We start from the raw sequence: 21,663 nt of genomic DNA on the forward strand, positions 1-21,663 counted from the left end.
ACTCGGGTCCACACCACACCAACCACACAGTTGCCATGGAGAATATTAACACTGATGGATTGTGAGGCAGGCTATGGCCGCCTTAAGACAGCATGTGAGTAACCCTCTCATATTGCACAAAGATAAAATGTCAGAGATATGGTGACGAGCTGCAAGCCTTGAGGCATTATTGGGGTGGTTTTCACATTTTGCGAGATCTGAGTGTCCAGTAAGAAGCATTGCATTTGCACAGATTGTTGAACTGTACGTTGAGGACAAACCACAGCGCTCCCCCTATACCGATACTGTATACATAAGTGTTCACATTGTCTTACAAAACTCAAAAGCTCAACATTCAACATACAAGTCAATTTAATCATTGCCATCATTATACCCACAATTCCACAAGAATGAAAGTATAATATAACATTTCCAGTACTAAGACAACAAAGTACACGTGACTGTACTGAAAAAGGAAAAGAGTAAACAAAAAAATTCAATGTGTCGTTAAAAAAATATATTCCCTGCCCTCAATCAAGACGTAAAAATAAAACAACAGTAAATAAAGGATCATGAGCACACTTAGGTCCAAATCTGTTTCCATAGCAGCGCTTCCCCAGCAACTGGCAAAGGCAGCATCTTTAGATTCTCCCACATTTTTTCCTGTTAAAAATAGATGCATACTAGATTCATACAGTATTTGATAACTAAATTCACAAATGATAATAACCATAGCTTTAAAAAATGTCTTCTGTTTTCAAGTTCATAATAATACATTGATTTTATTCATTTTTTGCGCTCAGTCCCTTTAACTGTATATGCATATGAGCTGGACTGTCTTCCATCAAGTTTAAATGCTTGTTAAGTTGAAACAAGAGCACCATGGAGAGAAATGGTAGAGAGATGGTGGTGGTGATAGGGGGTTTGAAATACTGTGATGTGCCCTCTGACAAACGCTCCGCCTATGCAGCAGGTAACAGGGGACAGCAGACAAGGTCCTCCTCCAAAGACCTTCCTCCTTCTCTCCTTGTTCACTTGTCAAGTAGATGCCTAAAAGTAGCTCAGTGCTTGTTTGTTTTTTTTTAAGGTTGCATGATTACACACGGTTTATATTTGCTGTCCTCCTAGTGCTGGAGAAGCAAACTGGTAGTCAAGAGAGATTCAGGTAGGTTTGTGTGTTTTCAATCCTGTCCCCTAGTCCCCTCAGACGCAGTGGTTGTCATTCTGGTCAGTCTCCAAACACACTATTCGTATTCAAGGAACTGTTTATGGTAGAATAAGAGATACCTGTAAACAAAAAGACAACGATTTAGAATTAATGACACAATACAATTTTTAAAATTAAGTTTCTCAATACCAATTTCAATACCGCAATAATGAAAAATGTTGTTTTACATAAAGTACGAGTAGTAAACACATAATAATAGTACTTTTTGTTACTAAGTAGTCTTACGGGGTCAGTGTGGACTAGTCCTGATAAATGTCGTGACCATTTGAAAGCAGGTCAGATTTTGCCCTGTTAATGTGAATTTTTTTACTTGCTGATGAGTACTGATAAGTACTTTGTGATACTTTTGACAATCCTTGTTAGAATAATGTACAATGACATTGCTGATGTAGGTCTATAGAGGTTTACATTACAGACTCATGTATCAAATGTCCAGAGAGATAGATTGGCAAAAGTTGCTAAAAATCTCCATTGGTTTTAACATTGAATTGAAAAAAGACTTGAGTATTGTTTGAGATTTGACACCAAGTGATGTCACAAGAGACTGGCTGGAGTGGGTCTTGTGGGGGTAGAATGAAGTGCCCCTATGACACGTGTCTGTGGTTTAGTCTTACCCTTCACTGTCAAGTACGTCCTTGATGCTGGCCTTAGTGATTATGGCATCGTCGCATTTAAACCACTGGTCTTTGTGCTGACGAATGAAGCTAGTATAGTGTCCACTTTCTAATGTGCCTTGGTGATTTACCACTGCAAACAACGAATACCTGTAAAAGCAGTACATCAAATCAGTCATTATCATCTGTTCAGTCACCAGTTAGACATGCTCTGACCCTGCATGTGTCACGGTGCTAGCAAAGTAAATGTCCTACAAAATCTAATCTATTTCAATTGTCATGGTTGAAGAAACAAAGCAGCTTTTAATAGACTTCAATTACATTTCACTTTTGGAAGTCACAGCTGGATGGTTAGGCTCATTAAAAAGTACCATCATGCAACACTGTTACAGCCTACATTACAGCAACTGCATCATGAATACCATGTACTTACTTATTGTCATTATTTAATACGTCGACTGTCTGTTGATACTGGCCATTCATTCTGCTTTCTTTACTGTGTAGGGATGAAGAGAGAAAAAAAGGTGCAAGGAAAATTAGAAATTGTTGAGACATGAAATTATTTCAGTTATATACCTGAAACACAGTGCTTACTATTAATATATTACACAGAATGATTACAGTTAAATTAAACTTACAATATGCATAACTGTGTGTAAGGAACCTGAAAATTTGATTTCTTTGCCTGTAATGTTCCTCGGTATGTGTATACTTTTAATTTTGTCTAGTCAATTGCTTGTCTGTACAGAGTTTATCAAGTTTTATTCCATTCTCTGGAATATAAAACATAAAACAAAGGGAAAACAATGAAATCCATGAAGAAAACTAGGTTTCCACCATGTGAAAACTTATATAGCGTCTCTTGAAAAATTTAATACTTTGCCAGTTAATTCCAATTATGTGTGAAGAGTAACAAGGTTTCTTATGTCCACTAGATGGCAGCATATTACAAACTCTAAAGGTAAAATGCCATCTCTGCTGTACCATGAGCATCCCCACATCCCTTTGAGCTGAATGAAAGCTAGAGTCAGGGTGGGGCAAGACTGCTGCAGGCTCCACCAGCAATGACATATTTTCAGAAACAGGCTCAAATACTGTAAAAACACTTATGTGCCATTTCTTGTTTTCTCATTGTCCTTCTTTTAATAATGCATACCTATTCTATGAACAGCTTTACTGCTAATATACCAATAGGCTGCTTACCTGGATGCCATAAAAGGTGTCATGTCTAACTCTAAAGGAAAGGAAACATATGTGGTAATCTTCCTCCGCAGTTTTGCAGAGTGCTCAAACCGCTGGAGATGGTCAGAAGGAAGAGGAAGGGGGTGAAGGAGGAAAAAATGGAAAACAAGAGGGGGGAGGGGAGAGAGAGCACATTTAGACATATCAGTTTGCATCATTACAATAACATCAACATTTCTACAGATAAGAAAATGGCTGCTACTCCAGCTCTCCATCACACATGAACATCCTTCTAACGTCACCCTCATGATCTTGCGGTTTGATAAATTGTATGCATTTGTAGGTGATTAGGGAGGGAAATTTTGTATTGTATGACAAATAAAGCTTAAGCATTGAACAGATATCTGAGGTCAGCCCATTGAATTGCCATTCTGAGTCAAGAAATCTTTCTGTAAAATGTTGTTATTGTTGTATTTTTAAACAGTCAAAACAAGATCTGCTTAAAATGCACCTGGAGTTGTGAGACAGTGAGTTAATGTAACAAGTGATAGCTGTCAGCATACTGCTCTCAGGCTGACTCACTTTGAGATGGAAACATGCTACGATGGGGAGCTTCTTCATTGTCAGCTGTTTAGTCGACTCCTGGTAACTATGGCAACCGCCACACTTAATTTTGGCACTGCTTCCTAGATGCTCTGGCCGTGTAAACCTGCAGAGACAAGGACAAAAAATAAATGTTGAGAGGTAAAATTATAAAAAGGTGCATTGATAAAGAATTAACTAAATAACTGAACTTCTAAATGTCACTGACTGCACATGGCAAAAAAGAAAATTCAAATCAATAAATGAAAAAGGTTTCTGTCACATTCAAAATCATAGATGGACAGAATAATTTGCAATGGGACAAAGAACAACAAAATATGTTGACATAAAAAATCTAATAGTCGAATAACAATAAGTAGGTTGCATATGAAACAGGCCTGGTTACAAGCGCATCTAAACCTAAAACCCTGGTATTACCAACCCCCGTCACCATGGCAACAGCACTAACCACTTTCTGTACCTTTAAGAGACTTGCTGCAGCAACTAGGCGTGTGAGCAAAGCTGCAGCAGAAAAAAAAAATCGGAGGCAAAGAAGGCAAGAAATGAGAGAGGGAGGAGATGAGATACATGGGGGGTGAATGCTGAGAGAAAGAAGAGGGGAGGAGGGAAAAAGGAGAAAAAGAAGGGGAAGACAATTTGCTATAATGAATAGACAGTAAAGGATATGGGAGGTCGCACCTGCTCTAGCAACCTGCTGATGCTCACAGATGAGGGGTACAAGAGAGGTTTGAAGTGCACCTCATATGAGATTTAGGAGCTAAAATTAATGATATTAAAGTGCTTGAATTGGACAGTTATAGATGGAAGGGGTGAGAGGAAAAATCAACCCGATATATGGACACGTATAAAAACACCGTTCATAAACAAATGAAATAGGCTGCAGATTAATGATGAATGAAAAGGAATATGTGTATAACAGTTAACAGACAATGAAACTCCTTGTGGTTTTATTTTTGTGACATACTGTATTCAGTTCAATAACAACTGAAACTCAAATGATCTCTGAATGATGCACTGAAGCATACATCTGTCTGTTGCAGGGTCATAACATATCCAAGGGTTTTAGTGAAAAATAGGGACTGTTGCTATAACAATAAATTTTTTACAAATTACATCTTGTGCATGGATAGAAGTCCTCAAAATGGCACCTATAACAAGAAGCTGAAACCCCTGATACTGGCCACTACCACTTATATTTCTGAGAGATGTACTTGTTCTGTGTCCACATCGTGCAACTATTGACGAGTCGCTGCAGAGTCAAATCAATGCTGAGAGAAAGACTAGTGCACCTTCGAAGGCAGTCTGTTAGTGTGGTGGCCCCTGACAGGTGGCTCTCCCCGTTCACGGTGCTGCCGTCTCCTCCTGGACTGAGGGGCCAGAAAGGCGTGGATGAACCTGGCAGGTCCAGACTGATATCCCAGAAGGGATCTATCGTCGTGGAAACCCCACTGTAGGGAGAAGAAAATGGAGCATGGTCAAGAATAACGAGGTTGTGTGCATTCTGAGGCGTATAGATTTCATGAATAAGTCATGGGGAGGGGTGGCATCGATGGCAACACATCAAGAGAGTAAAAACCCTGAGCAAAGCCTGTGTGGATTCTGGTCATGTTTCCAACAAATCCTACTCAAGATCCAGAGTGTGCATGTGCATAATATTCACAATGTTCTGCCCAGATCATTTGCAATTCAGTGAATTACATCACTGATAAATTGGCTTTATACAAACAATAGTTAGGTTGTGTTCAGGCACTATAATTTGATTATTTTGTCATAATTTCAGGTGGAGGGCAAGTACATATATATTTTATATATATATATATATATATATATATATATATATATATATATATATATATATATATATATATATATATATATATATATATATATATATATATATATATATATATATATATATATATATATATATATATATATATATATATATATATATATATATACATACATATATATACATATATATACACACATTATATATACACACATTATATATACACAGCAACTTGGAAAATTCACTGTTTTTGCAAAAAGAAAAAACAACACATCCAAACTTATGATTCACAAATGTTGAACTTTATCATTATTTGTTAGGTATTAGATTATTTGTTTGGTTCCACAAAGTCTCCTTTCAGCTGTCAACAGTCACATCTTTGGAAGTGAATAACAACACCACTTTCACAAGCTATTGTAAAAGAATATTTCCACTTTGTAACAGCAGGTTTGGCCTTTATGCCAGTTTTTGTTTCATGTGTATTCTAAAAATATTTATCATATACCGTGCCAACAAATCTGCATTTAGACAGCTAAACAGGAAATTTTACCCTACAATTCTGACCTGTCCTCCAGCTCAATTAATAACTACAGGGATTGTAATATATTGTGATGGATTATAGCTATAATGGAAAAATAATACACACAGGAACATATCATTACATTCTGTTACTGCCAACTACAAGACTTGTGTGGCTGCAGTACTTTGTCCAACCAGGAGATGGTTGTTGACAAGAACTCAATTGATCTCATGGAAATTAGAAATTACTTTGTGATAGAGGCAGGTGAAATGAGATTGATGGAGCCTGCCTGTTAGAATGAGCCCAATGTATTTGGTAGCACTAATGTGACAGGATAGCTCTGGAGAGGCACGCTCGCTTTATGCTGCTGTCTGTTCTGTTCCCATACAGTGAGAGCACTGGGACCTTATCTTTAAATAATATCACAAGACAGGACAGGATAAGCTGATTGGTACACTTTGAGGATTCTGCTGTCTACAATAATTACATCAGAAGAACTGAATACAAAAAACTTGTGATTGCTGTTTTGATAATATTGTATAACTTATCAAACACAGCGACAAATAGATATGATTAAATATAAAAATAATAGAGATTTCAGTTTCAATAGCAAAAAGTGATATTTCCTTAATTTTGCAGTCCATTCACTTACCCATGACTTTTAAAAGAGACATTTTAGCAAATTTCTAGCATCAATATGACTAACTTATCATGAACAGAATTTATCCAACATACTTTAATTGTAGTAAAGTAGTAAAAAATATTTATTTTTGCAAATGTCGCTCGCCCCAGCTATAATATGCCAATCAATGAAGAAGCTCACAATATTCCTCCAAATTTACATGTGACATTAACAATATATTGCTTTTTTCAGCAACAATGTTGGGATGGCATTTTTAAAGGTCATACGGGGTCACCCTCCATCTTTCCTGTTGCCTTTGTATATACAAAAGACCACTGCAAGTAGATTGGTTGAGCGTGCATAACATAATGTTTATTATATTATCTTACTGGCAAACTTGGCAGGTAACATCTGATTGCAGGCCACCAGTGAAGATTTGGTCTATGATGCAGTTACAGTGATTTGGATTGTTGGCCTTCTTCCCGTTGTCATCTCCTGCAAAAGACAGAGTATAAATACACAAGGGAATCAAAGAGACAACCCCTTTAGCACCTCTGAAGGACTCTTTGCCCCTCTTTCTCACTTATAGTGTCGCCCTGTGGTGCAGCATAACTGGCACTTTACAACTGTCCAGAGTGCCCGCAGCCAATCAGAGGGAGGCTTACTGCGGGGTGCGGGGGTGAGTCAGCCTGTCATTGCACTGCAGCAGGCCCTATTGAAATTCCTCACACTGCTCACTCGCAATCCCCTGGTGCTCACATTGTCAGTCTCCTTCAGTAGCATAGGCACTGCACTCTGTGGGTACATCTCTTAGCTCTGATCTGACTGTTTAAAACCATGTATCAAAATAAGAAGGCCACATGGTGTTTTCTATGCATCTATATTTCAGTCTAAGGTTAGCTAGGGAGAATTCATACTATAGCTACAGAATGAGAATGAATATGAATACCAAATGTTTGCATTAATATAAAAACAGTCAACATCTAAAATACAGTATTGCAGAATTGCCAGTTGTGAATAAAGAAAATGTAATTTATGTCAAGTATTGAGATTAGAATTTTGATTTTCAAATCAAGATTCAGTTCACAGGAGCAAATTCTAAAACACAAATTATTTCTGTAATTACACTTAATGGTGCGGCCCTTCTGGATTATTCTTTTATGTAATGACATCTTCTCTGATAATCATTTGTACGGTTAAGGCTTACTGATGGTGTCTCCTTTGCAGTGCCTGTGCAGTACATCCAGCGCCGCGATGAGGAACTCGTGGGCATCTTGCTGCTCGTAGCCCGCGAGGTGCCGTGCATGTGTCCACACCAGGTGCAGCAGCCGAAAGGGAATGTGGGGTGAGCGGTGTCCCGAGTAAAACTGTACACAGGGAAGACAAATGAGATATGGGGTTAACCTATTTTTCCAGGTGACGCATGTTGAGTTATGTTTTATCAGCGATGTCATCCATTATTCACTGTGAGATTGTGACAGCACTGGAGCCATCAGTCTCAATGAGTGTCTGACTCTTAACTGCCTTCTGCCACAGTCAATGGAGGAATGACACATCACCAAAAGAACCAGCTGAAGGAGGCCCATGAGGTTAAAGGAAGCAAAGACAAAGTGGTCCGAAAGATGGGAAATAAGAGTGCAGCAGTATGAACATCCTTCTATGATGCATTGCAGTGTCTCAGCGTTGCCATGGGGATGGAGGTGAGTGACAATCTATTTCAGGGCCAGGTAATGCAGGTATCAAAGTAGCTGAGAGAAACTAGTGATGGCAAGATGGTACAAAATACACTCACTGAACACTGAGCAAAAGACCAGAAAAGGATCATTTATGTTATTAAAATTCAACAGAAATACAAGCTTCACCTTCCATCTCTGTAGGGTCCTCTATTATGGTGACACATGCATGATATGCAAAATACATACAGAGCCTTGACACTTTTACACAATGTCTTTATGACCCTTGGGATACACTAGAGGGGGTGGAGTTTAAGAAAACTGACTATATAGTGAAGAATAAGAGGTGAGATAACTAAAGCATCAGTTGTAATGGGCAAGGATCGTGTTCTTTATGTTGTGTCTACACATTATTGTCATCATTTGCCATCTGTGTGTGGAGAAGCGTAAGAACAGGGCCAAGCAGAGTGACAGAAATTGGAGGGATACAATCTAACTCCAATATGTTTATTTAGAAATCGGTATTAAATGCAGCATGGGTCTCCATCACTGGTCAGAACGAATATGTAAATCCACCATTGTGTCTGTAGCTTTGCCTCTCTATCTCAATTTTGCCCTTTTCACAACTTAAGACTAGAGCAGTGACTCAGCCCTCTGGTGTACACAAGGACATTCTCTAATCCACTGTATTTTTGTTGGGAAGTCTTACTTCATGGTTTCACTTTAACAAGCTTTGAATCTCACTGTGGAATTGCAGGAATAAATGTGACAGTTTTTTTTTTCTCTCATTGCATCATACCTCCTGAAAAAGCTGCGACATCTCACACACCAGACAGGAGTTTGATTGCATCTCGCACTTGTGTCTGTCGGAGAGGAAGAAGTCTCGCAGCAAAGGTGTGTGCGTTAAGGCCTGAACAATACAGTTCATGAAGCACGTGTTCCCCAGGTTTATTAACCCTCGTAAACCTGAAAGAGACAAACAAAGGGAGCATTTTATTTAAGATGGGCTAGACCTGCTAAATAAAGCAACATAATGATACAGCAAATCAGAGCACATTATCAGTATGTTTAAACATGTATTGAGATATAGTACTATCTATTTGTGCATTACTAACAATCACATTATGACATTTGTTCTGATTATGAACAGAATGATGATCAGTAATGAGCCTGCCTACATGCACTATGTAGTGTGTTTGGCACAGAGGCAGTGTGTAGCCTGGAACAGACAACCAAACTGTGAATGGGTTCATTAAAGGAGAGAGAGAGTCTAGACTCCTGACCAAAAGACCAGGAAACAGGTGAGACACAGCATGATCCTGGTGGAAGCCCAAAAAGCACAAAGGCTGCTTCAGGAACAGAGTGCCTGGCATCAGCTTAAAGATTTGCATGTAGTCAATTGCCAAACAAGATAACCAATTAATTTCCAGATTTATAAGGAAAATGAGTAAAACACAATGTAGAGGGCAGAAAGAGACCAAATTGAACCAAACAGTCAATTGATTAAAGCACAAATGAGCACAAGCCTTCAGCCTCGATTAGAGAAAGAACACCATGTCCTCCATCTCTCACCGCTGGAGCGCTGGCCAATACAGCTCCACTTTGATTGCACATTTAATTGTATGTCCAACTCCAGGACATAATATAGTGGTGTACAGTATTCCATTACCTACCTATTGTACAGTTTGTAGTGATTTTCCTTCGCTTTGGATTGTGTCGTAATAATTCTAGTTCCCTTTTGGTCGGCTCCCACGTGGTATATTTTCCCCAATGCCTGAACAGAGACAAAATGTGAAAACAGTAATATATAGAATAATTATGTAAAAAAAAAAAAAAAATCAGTGAAGCTGAGACATTATTTTACAGCTTTTCTACCTTGTAATTTCCACGCTTTCCTCTGCTCCTCTTTGGCAATCTGCTCCATGTCTTTGTCGTATATGTAGTCTTGACACACAAAACAATATATTCCACCGTATAATAGGTCTATTGCTGGAACAGAGATAATGAATATTAGTTTTTAAAGAGCTAATTTGCCAAGAACTATTTTGACATGGGCAGTGAGGATGAATTCGTGTCATTCACCTGTGGTTTCAAACCAACCCTTTTCATTCTCAAACTCAGTGCAGCTCCAGTACCGTACCTCTGTTCTGTTGCCGTGACAACCTATTTTTAGCGATTGGACGTTGTTTTTTCTGTTTTTGGCTCTAGCCAGTACCCACGCATAAAAATGTAGCCAATATATCATTATTTGACATGGAAATTTTATTTTATGGTAGAGCATACATTACAGTAATCAGGCATAAAATTACAAGCTAGATATTAAAGTCTGCTCCCTTTCTACTTTGAAAGAAAGGGAGCAGAGCTCTCTTTGAGGGCAAAATGTTCACATATTGCTCCCAAATACATGCTCTGTAACTGACAATGCAAAGAAGATATCTGTGTTATTCGTGTATTCATTTGTTTTCATAGAAAACCTAAAAACTGTTTTGTGCAAGAAAAAGCAAACAGCGTGCATTATTTTATGAGAGATAAAAGATAAAAAGGACTTCAAAAGCGTCTACATATAAAAGGTTGTCATTAGTACCAGCTAAAATAAATATGAAAGGTTGTCACTGAAGAGAGCAGTTCTGTCTGGCAGAAAACTCTTAATTAACATGGACTTTGCTCTTGGGTCGTGCTAAAAAAAAATTACACCCATTGAAAGCTGCCTTTTCATAATTTCCTTTGTTTTGTGCCATTAGAGTGTCTTGTCAGGTTAATAAGAGATCTTGTTAATTAGCAAAACTGACTTGGCATAATTAAGATGTGAGGTTAAAACTCAAAGGGCTGGAAGCGACAGACTTATTCAGCTTTGCAGGTGTACAGGGAGTAGACTGGCTTAAATTGTTGATGACATTTGACTGGATAAGGTCTAATGCGCTGCAGTTGGAGTGGAGTTCAGCTCAGAGGAGGAAGTTGTCTATAGTGATGTTGTAATCCCTCACTGATAATAGCTGATGCTGCATAGGGGAGGGAGGGGGTAGGTGACGTTATGAGGTAGACAAATGGTTGGATTGTGGCTTGGTGATTTGGGGGAAAAAAAGACAATAAAAAGAAAGCATTGATCATGAATTGTGATTTTAGTTTTCCTTATAAACATAGTTGTCAGTCTCAAATTTCACAAACATAAACAACACAGATCTCTAATCTGTACCATTTAATACAAAACGATATTGACAAAAACGTCTGAATAAAATAGACATTAAAAAGATTTAAAAAGCCCCAAGATAATCACTGACAGTTAGATTAAAATCTGTTTTATCGCAGAGTCCTCAATATGATTCAAAATGGGGTCATTTGGCCATCAGCATTAAGTGGACTGTGTATTTTCTGAAACTAAATTTAACATTACATTGTGAAATCGCTTGTGCTACAATGATCTATTAGAAAAGTTATCAACGATGACTGTAATGCCACTGACATGTCAAGTGATTACCACCAATTTGCTTGATCGTTTTAATCAATGCACCTCATTACTTCATTTTAATTACTTCATTTTTGAGCTATTTGCTTCCTCTGAGAGTTCACACTGGACTGTGATTGGTTTACTCTTCTTTCCACAAGGTACAGAACACTGAACTGTCATCGAGTGGAAATTGTGAGTTGCAGATAAAAATTTTATTCAGTGTTGTTTATGAATGACTAAGGATTTTTACTTTAGCTGCTTGAAAAATAAAAATAAATAAATAAAACTGAAAAAAAAAAAAAAAAAATCATCACTAGCCCCTATCACAAATGTTTGAAATGGTTTGATAGTTGACACCCATTAGAATTAAAAACTCAAGATATCTGTAATGTTACTTACCAAGATTATGTCTTTTGTTCTTTGCGTGTTCGTGAATGTGTTTCTTCGTAAAGCAGCCAAAAAACACACAGTAGAGGCAGGAGTGGAGTCTGTTCAGGTGGGCACCACACATATGACAGATACACGATTTAGCCTGGAGGAGACAATAGGGAGATGGGGGCAGGGGGAGAGAGGAATTGGACAATGAGTATGATAAGAAAACAGCAGGCTACACAAGCTAACTGCATGTCAGCTAAACTTGAGTGCATCTCCACTTTGAGACTGTCACACGAGCACTTGACGCCATACTGATATAAATTCAAGTCAAGACGTCTGGCCCTCTTGACAAACTGAATTCGAACAGCGCCTTTCCGCAACGAGACCCCCCACTTGATCACATATGCAGGATTGGTGGGATTTAACGCTTGGCCGGTACACAGGGGAAGTCAGGTGGGATCTGGATCAGAGACAAACCACTGCATGTAAAGCCTAGAAACGCGTGAAGCCATATTAAACAGGTAGTGAAATGAATGTGTGCAACAGAATGTGAAGACCAACTACTGCTCCTTTAATACTGAAGTTGCACTGTTGAAAAAAAAATACAAATTCTTAAATCGTTTTCAATCTTTGCTAAATTCAGAGCCACTACAAATTAAAAAACGGGTTTGTGGTAAAAAAAAAAAAAAAAAAAAAAAAAAAAAAGGGCTGTGGAGCTGGTTGCGGAATTAAATTACATAATTTGAGAAAACTAGTCAAAAATCGCCCAAAAATATTGGCAGAGCTTATCGGCCATTGGTTTCTCTGGATTCTGAAACAATCGGCATGAAAATACCAATATCCGACAATTTCTAATAGAAAGGGTGATACAGTACATGCCTACTTTCCGGTAATTGTAATAATACAAGAAGACGTGTATCTCGCTTAAGGTATCCAACATGAACTTAATGACCTTATCATGTTTTGTCTGCAGACTCTGCACATTCATCTATTGATCGCTGATACAATGGGATCACCTGACACCATTAGAACAGGATTAAAGTTTATTGTTTAAGAGAAACACAAGAGGCTCAGCCAGTTACTTCATACCACCTCCTTTCTGGCGTGGTCTAGTATAAAAGACGGGCACTACACTGTGAGGAACTATTTGAGCAAGACCAGAAACAACAATACCATTTTAAACCACAAAAAAACATTCACTCTCAAATATTGAAATAAGCTTTTTCTATGATGATATCACATTATGTTGATGAGCACATTGTATTTCAAAGGCTCTGCAGTTCCACTTCTACACCTCTCATATTGCTCCACACGTCTGGACTTTCATATTGACTTTTGAGCTGGAGAGAAATCCATTTCTGCAGGATTCTGTTCATCTATTGCTCAGTGTCAGAATCCCAAGATCCATCTCTCGTTCCAGGGCTTTTAATGCTCGATTAGATCACATATTGATCCAGGCCGACTCAAACGACTGGACAAGTGTTTCACAGGTAGTAATCAGCCCCTATGTCAGGTGGAATGACCCACAAAAGATTGTGATAGATACAACCTCAAATCAAACAAGATGTTGTCAAGATGGCTCTGATATATTTTCAGCAGCAGTGTGGGGGCTACTTAAGTAAAACAGTTACTTTGGGATAACCGCAATACTCAGTTTGGCTTAGAAGTTAAGGCTACACAATTTTGAAAGAAAAAAAAGAAAAAATCAGCACATGAACAAGAATGACATGCATTTCACAACATACTGTATTTGTGGAGGTCTAAACTAAAGGATTCCCTAGTCTGTTTTCACTTTTCAGTAAAAAGAAATTTTGTTGTTTACATGGGACGTGCAGCCTTTGCGATTTGAAACTGCAACACTTCAAACTGCATTTTTGATTGAATTGCGATATATTGTGCAGCCCATGACCATAGGTGAGAGTAGGAACGAAGACTATGTCATGAGCTCTGGGTAGTGACTGAAAGGACAAGATACAAGCGCTCGAAATGAGTTTCCTCCGCAGGGTTGCTGGGTGCTCCCTTAGAGATAGGGTGAGGAGCTCAGTCACACGGGAGGAGCTCTAAGTAGAGCCGCTGCTCCTCCACGTCGAGAGGAGCCAGTTGAAGTGGCTCGGGCATCTGTTCCGGATGCCTCCTGGGCGCCTCCCTCGGGAGGTGTTCCGGGCATGTCCCGCCGGGAGGAGGCCCCGGGGAAGACCCAGGACACGCTGGAGGGACTATGTCTCTCGGCTGGCCTGGGAATGCCTCGGGGTTCCCCCGGAGGAGCTGGAGGACGTGTCTGGGGTGAAGGAAGTCTGGGAGTCACTGCTGAGGCTGCTGCCCCCGCGACCCGGCCCCGGATAAGCGGACGAAAATGGATGGATGGATATTGTGCAGCCCAGTAGAACAAGCTGTTCTCAAAGCGCTCTGTCTCATTCTGTGTTGATGCGTTGGTATATGAGGCAGTAATACGATGAGATGTAAGTGAGGAGGGCGAGTGGTGATCCTGGACAATGGGCTGCCTTCACTGAGCATGTTCATACAACAAGAGCCATAAAAGCAGTGACTCACCATGCTGCCATTGCACTGTAGCTTCAAAGTGCTGCTGCTGCTGCTTTTAATTGGATGGCTTATATAATACATGGGATAAAATTAAGATCTTACTGGAATGTGTTCATGACTAAGCCTCCCAACACACTGTGCTATTCAGTTAAAGGAAACCACAAGCCAAATAGAGTTTTATGAACTTGGAGCCAATGTCAGAATGAAGTCGCGATAACAAAATGATAACAACAGAGATATAGTGTGAAAAACGATAATATTGAAACTACTTTATTCCACTGACACAATAACAATAAAACTGGATAATCCTAGTGAACTGTTTTTAAATAGACTGTATCATTAAAAGGTCTGAGCTGCAACAGATACCAATAATTAGCCATAGGATCACTTATTTAACATCTACAGCTCAAATCTTATTGTATTACAACAAAAATACCTAAATTTCTCCACTTTTACAAAGAATCTATACACACAGCACATACTGAGCCCCAAATGATATGGTTCCAGTTTTGATAATTGAGCTATAAGTCGATATAATAATGATCCTTACAGGTCTACATGGTTATACCTCTTCATACATTTTTATGAATAATAATGTATTATTCAAAGTTGCATTTTGATTGATTCCTGCACATTTGAGTAATTCTATGGTCTTGCATTAGAAGCTTGACAGCTCAAGAAAATATGTTTTTACCTTGCCCCCACCCCACTCACAACAAAAAAAAAGTCACTCATATATGTACAATTCAAAAATGCTGCATAGCTATTTGCCCATTTCTCAAAAATGAAGACATGTAATCACCTTCTTGCTGTAGTGAAATGCCACTATGAGGGGGTAGGGTCTCTCAGTTCTGCAAGGTTGAACAGGAAGTCAAGAGTTCAATTTCTTCTATGAAGCTGATAATTATAATCTACAGTACTGGTAATATTAACTACATACAATTATAATATTACATGTTAATAAACTCACAGCTGAATGATATGAATGAATTTTAAATCACAGTAAGATCGAGTAGTTAAAGTTGCTAACTCACTATGAAACATTACCTACAACTGTTGCATGTCATTTTTTTTACCTCTGCCCTTGTTTACAGTCTGCTTTGCACCATTTCTCTTGCCAAATAACACTTAAACTAGTACATTTTTTATTTGTGTAGGTGGGGCTGTTGGCCTCTACTTCAGAAGAATATCAGTTTCATCCCTCTCGTATGGCTTCAAATGCACCATGTAACTTTACTGGTGGGGTTTTAATAGCCTTAAATCTTAAACTTCTATCTTGCATCTACTTAAAAACAGGTGATTCTATTGCTCAAAAACACCAAAACATGCATTCTTACTGCACAGTGTAGAAAATTCGAAAAAAAGAAATAAAATCTTCATGGAGACAAGCAAATGACGGGAACTTCATGATAAAGTTTTGAATAAGAATTGCTATTTGAACAGTTACAAATCAGCAAAGGCTGTAAGACTGTAGAATTAGCAGTTAATAATTCAGTCTACTCTGAAATGCTAATGCCCCTATAATATAAATCTTATGTGTTGTAATTACAATGTAATCTCCATTGGTAGTTGTTGAGAGACGCCTTTTAGTAGACAGGTTCAGTGGCATAGGCTGAGGAAACAGCTGAAGCACTTATAAATAGTTGCAGACAGCCAAACATGCGTGGCACTAGGGCAGACCCTGCAGGCCGGAGCACTGTTTTGTTTTGGTCAGCACAGATGGTTAAAAGTGGAGCTGGAGTTTAACAAAAGACTGTCTGATCATTTGTCAGACCTTGCAGCTACCAGATGCCCACTGCCAACCCACAACAGCCCAGAGATGGACAATACATCAGAAGAAAGACACCAGTCTCCCCATTTACTCCCATACTATCATCTATGCAACATTACCCAGTAAGTAAAATGTAAAATGGCTTGTCCCCTAAAATGTTGCCACTAGGATTTACAAAGGCAAGTGAATAATTGAGTTTTCGTAGTGGTTAAGATGGATGGGCTTTTGGGTTTTTTGGGCTTGGTTGGCCCCCGGAGAGTGATTGACAGCTCATTAGCCAGATGGCAGAACTAAAGGAGGGCTGGAGAGCTTGCCGTCCTATTGGTTTGCTCTAACTCTGACCATCAGCACTCTCTGAAGCAGTGAAGACACAGTGAAAGGGGAAGTACCGTGACATTGCTACTTCAAAAGGGGAGAGAAAGCTGGAGACAATGATGGGTAAAGCTCGCACAGAAATTGGAGGCAACGTGTAGATTTTTTTATGTACGCTGCGTAAGTACATCACAAGTGCAATTCAGACTTGGGCATTGCATCATAATGATTGTATTTCAGAGTTTCATCATTATTCCACTTCTAAAGTGGAAGGGAGGCATATGAGGGAAAAAGGTTAAGATAATGAGGTTCTCTTTGCGACAGATGGGAATAAACAGGACAGCTCAAGTTGATTTTTTTAGAAAGGGCACATTGAGAATGAGAGAATGAGGTCTGGACTAGAGGTGGGTGACACGAAATTGGAGATCACATTTTTGTTCTATAGAGTGGTCTATAGGTCATGATATTGATTTATTGATTCTGTACACTAAATGTCATCACAATACTAACATTTCTTTCATTTCTCCATTTTGAAATTAAGGAAATGGCTCAATACTGCAATGTTTATTTAAAAACACTTATTTTTTTTTAAAGGCAATTTTACACTCAAAATATGAGCCATTTATCCTTAGGTATAGCTTAGATATGTCTAAAACTAGCAAAGAAATGACCAATTTATGCAAATTTCTTTTCAGTATCAACGTTACTGGACACTTAATAGCTTTTTCTTTAAACTTCTGAACAAATTGAGCACAGGGCACTTCTGTAATAAATTAGAAAGCACTGATATGACGACCTCTCCAAATTGGCGAACAGTCAAGAGTCAGATCCCAGTTTGATTTTTCATTATACCATCTCCCGCCCCTAGTCGAGACACATACCCAGGTAAGCAGAAATACAGTTCTCAGAGATTAAAAGGGTGAAATGTTGCATATGAAATGTGGCCACAGGGTGACCAGACATAACACTAATCAGAAAGAAGGTTATGGACCTTTCGTTTAGTCTGACTCACAGAGCAGCCGCGATGACTGACAGCCTGCAAGCCACATGAGACAAGACCAGGCAGTGACACAGACAAGCCAATGAAACATGGAGGAAACAGCACTGGAAAGGGCCCAAACCCTCAAGTCTGACATCATCAAACGCACTCAACATAATGAGAACAAAAAGGGAAGGTTTGAAGCAAGGCAATGCATTTTTAAACAACTATGAAGAAAAACAGAACAAAAAGATAAAAGCATCCTTCATTTTGAAACAGCATGTTCAAGAGATGTTGGAAGAGGAAGCTGAGCAAGGTACAAAAAGATATTATAAAAAGCAAAAGGAAAGAGGATGAAGAAGCGTGGGAGTGCGCACAGAAGAGGAGCTGAGGATGAAGAGGAGGCAGGAGGAACACGCTATAGTCGAAAGTATGCTGATGAGTCAGGGAGCAGGGCTGTGATGTGATGGAGAGAGATCTGACAGAAAGATCTGCTCTACGCCCGGCTGCATCTCCTGAGAAGTGAGGTCGCTGTTGTATGGCACTTAATGTGTAAATCCTACCTCTGTGATTCTAGCAGCAACAAGAAAAATGTGCAGTATATTCCTACTCTCATCATCAACAGGATTTGCTCCGAAGGGAAAGCAGGGTTTTAGTGACAAGGCCTCTTATCATATATGATTTATCAAAAGCAGAGGATGAAAAAGTTGACTTCAGTTGACTCTCTAATCATGGCCCTTAGTCCTTTAATCTAAATGACAGCAAATGCATCAAAGAGGCTAGAGCTGTAAAATAGTGCCAAGCCCACCCACTCAGCTTTCATCTCACCACTTTTGACTCTATGAAAATAATAGCATGGCTTAATTTCTTTTCTGTGCATAGAGACAGGAAGCCTCCTACATTATACATATAATGAATGATTTCACCAACGCATAATACAAAAGATGAGTCTAATATTTCTTCTTCTGAGTCAGCATGCAGTGTCTTGTACCCTACATCACAATAGAAAACCATAGAAACTTTTTTTATAATATAGACCTGACAACGTCTTTCTCATCACAATGTTATTGTCTAGTTCAACAGAACTCAATAGGATTTTTAAAAACAATTAATAAACAAGGTAACTGTAATTATGCCAATTACAGCAATGATGCTCACACACAAGTAGAAAGTGCTTCTGAACTAAAATTCTTTTCTCATTTGCTAAATATAAACGCCTAAAAACAATGTAGCCACAATACTGTCTGATGCTGTATAATACACAAATATGACATCCCATCCCAATCATTATGCTTAAAAGCAGGGGTGTCCAAAGTGGGACCCAAGTTACAGGGGGGGTCTAATTTGGTCTGCAAGGGAGCGCTGAGATTTTGATCCATTTTCATTCATTTTGTGCAGAAAAGACATCAGATGAAAGGGAGCACTGCAGTCCATCCTACTAAAAAGCACAATAAATGAAGACCCTTTTATCATAAAAAACTTTGGTGTGTGTTTTATTTATTTATTTATTTTTTTATCAAAACATTAAAAAGGTTTGGCACCAGGCCAGCAAATACATATTCATTTTGGCCGGTTGAGGGGAATATTTTGGGCAACCCTGCTTTAAAGCCAAATTGTACCTCCTATTGAGTCCTTGTAATTATTATATTGCTGTTCAAAGCAGACTACCAAGAAGCAAAACAACAGTAGAAATAGTGAACACTACATACTATTTGTTGCTTATAAGATTAAGAGTATATGTTCACTTACCACCACTGACAGGCCTGCATTTCCCTGAGGTACCTATTTACCAGAATAGAATGAAAAAAAAAAATCAAAATCAGTATATTTACAAAGACTATAACCTATCTAGCTACATTATGTTTTAGAGAATCAGTAATATTACATTTCTTAGTAAAATGAGATTTGGAGATAGAGTTAGAAAAACTAACACACAAGGATTACATCACTCTTCAGAGGTGTGTAGGCCGAGCTGGAGTGTGGGACTAACAAAAAAAATCTTGGCTAAAGCAGCCACATAGGCGTCACAGCATCCTCCTAACCCGGGCTGAACTACTGCAGGAGGCTGACAGCAGACAAGAAGTGCACCGGGCCAGTGGACCCAGTCCAACACAATGGATCCATTTGACTCAAACATAAACCCCAATTGAACAAACTCGTACACGTCTGACCAAGTTACTTTGTAAAACGGTATTCAAGAGTTATCACTGTAATTAAACTTGGAGCTGCACTGCTCTACCGCAAGGAGATAAGTCGTAGAACTTTATAAAGCAGTTTCTTACAAGTGTATTTACAGGTCTAGAAGTGATACCACCGCTAGCCTAGCTTTAACAGAAGACACATCTGGACGTAAACACAAGTCTGCGTTTAAATGCATCATGTGGGCCAGCCTTTATCCCTAGATCCGTGGCACTGTGTATAGTACTGTGCATACTGTGCATGGTGAGAAGTGTGATCACTTTGCTCACAAGGTACCGTTACAGTTGCTGTGTTTTTGAAAGGAGTTTTTTACCTTGCGTCTCCTGGTTTCTGCAGTACCACTCCAGACAAAGCATTGGTAAATGACTCGAAGATTTTGTTTCCAATTATCCACCTTATAACCGTTCACATGGGAGCACCCGGCCGGACTCATGACAGACGAAACATTCAGTTTGAGAATTTAGGTGACAATAAAGAGTCTCCTGGATGGTTTACTTTGCTAGCTACCAAGCTAGCTCGAACTATGTGTCCAGAGATGGTTTCCGTTTGGAAATGGGACAATCGTTGTAGTATCCAAATTGCTCCTCGGGCATCTGATAGCACGGTCTTTGATTAAGTAGTTAGAAGTATGTTCATTGAGTCATTTACACGATTTATCACGTCACTTGAAATGCTGTTCCCCTTGCTGCTTTGACAGTTGCCTTTTCCTTTAACGTTAGCTCTACTTCTACTCTCACGATTAGTTAGCTTTCTTTCTCTAGTTAGCCTGCTAGTATTCAACTACGGCTTCACAATGCCCGCCCATGTGCCCGCCCAGCGCTCTCCCTGATTTGTCAACACAAAGGCCTTACGTCACTACGTTGAGGTAAAAAGCACGCTGGGTTCGCTTGTTTTGTGCCCTGTGTCCGCCAGGCCGGGGGGGATAAGCATACACTGTACAATGAAAGTCTTTTTACCATTAATCAATCACAGACAGGTTGCTGTTAAATCACCGATTATGTTCTCACAAATTCCTATTTTTTATGATGTGACTATAGCAAAGTTAGCAACTGTGAGAACATATTGCACGATACTTGTTTTAAGACCACTGTTTCATGCATATATTTTATGAAGTTAAATTTTATTTGCAAATGTTTAGATAACATGTGATAAATATAGACTTTATCAAGGCATAATCTGTAATGAAAGAATATCTGGCGTTATAGGCCAAAACACTAGGCTAATCTATGGTAAAATTATCAAAGTATGCCACCTAGTGGTTATGTTGACTAGTGTTGTGAGATATATATATGTACTCCTATGTGCAATGTCTAGAGTGGCAAGTGGCGTGTGCGTGAGTGAGGGACTGCGTGCGCGCCCCCGAGGCACGCGTTTTTGAATGGGCCCGCGGAGCGTACGGGTGTCTGTCTGGTTGGTTTTTCAGTGTGTGAAATGAATGGTAAGGAGGCGACCGGAACGAGTGCCATGTTATTTAGTGCAGTACGTCAAATAAAACCACGAGTCTTGAGCGAAGACCTGACTTGTTTATTGAGCCCACGCACTCACTGGAGGTTCCGAACACGGGAGTTAAACCCCGAGGGACGAGCGGCTGCTGCGCCCCTTTGGCCCTGGAGACGAAGACGGTTCTCCCCTGTGTCCTTTGACCACGGTCCGAGGACCGAGACAGGAACGGTTTAACACTAGGCTAGGTCGAGACTTTTTCTGTTCCCCCCGTATCTTTCGTATACTTGTACACGCAAACAAACAAATGGCAAATGTTACTTTAGACTGATATTCAGTCTCTGGACACATGACATTTGGGCCTATTTTTATCTCTACTTTTACATTT

The 21,663-nt window shown here is 39.2% G+C and overlaps 1 protein-coding gene across 1 annotated transcript; it reads right to left on the reverse strand.

Annotated features, from left to right (window-relative positions):
- Window positions 1-333: 333 nt before the first annotated feature.
- On the reverse strand, window positions 334-20,621 carry LOC110167572 (ubiquitin carboxyl-terminal hydrolase 22). The gene is given in 15 exon segments (XM_055152776.1): window positions 334-1,266; window positions 1,822-1,971; window positions 2,255-2,317; window positions 3,025-3,116; window positions 3,586-3,712; window positions 4,896-5,054; window positions 6,930-7,035; window positions 7,748-7,907; window positions 9,013-9,179; window positions 9,887-9,979; window positions 9,982-9,987; window positions 10,089-10,202; window positions 12,058-12,190; window positions 19,386-19,418; window positions 20,149-20,621. Coding segments are annotated over 15 exon segments (1,566 nt in total). The 5' UTR covers window positions 20,269-20,621; the 3' UTR covers window positions 334-1,223.
- Window positions 20,622-21,663: the final 1,042 nt, after the last annotated feature.

The sequence above is a fragment of the Boleophthalmus pectinirostris genome, unplaced genomic scaffold (genome assembly GCF_026225935.1).
Source record: "Boleophthalmus pectinirostris isolate CB_2022bp ecotype Guang Dong unplaced genomic scaffold, ASM2622593v1 HiC_scaffold_17, whole genome shotgun sequence".
NCBI classification, from domain to species: domain Eukaryota; kingdom Metazoa; phylum Chordata; class Actinopteri; order Gobiiformes; family Gobiidae; genus Boleophthalmus; species Boleophthalmus pectinirostris.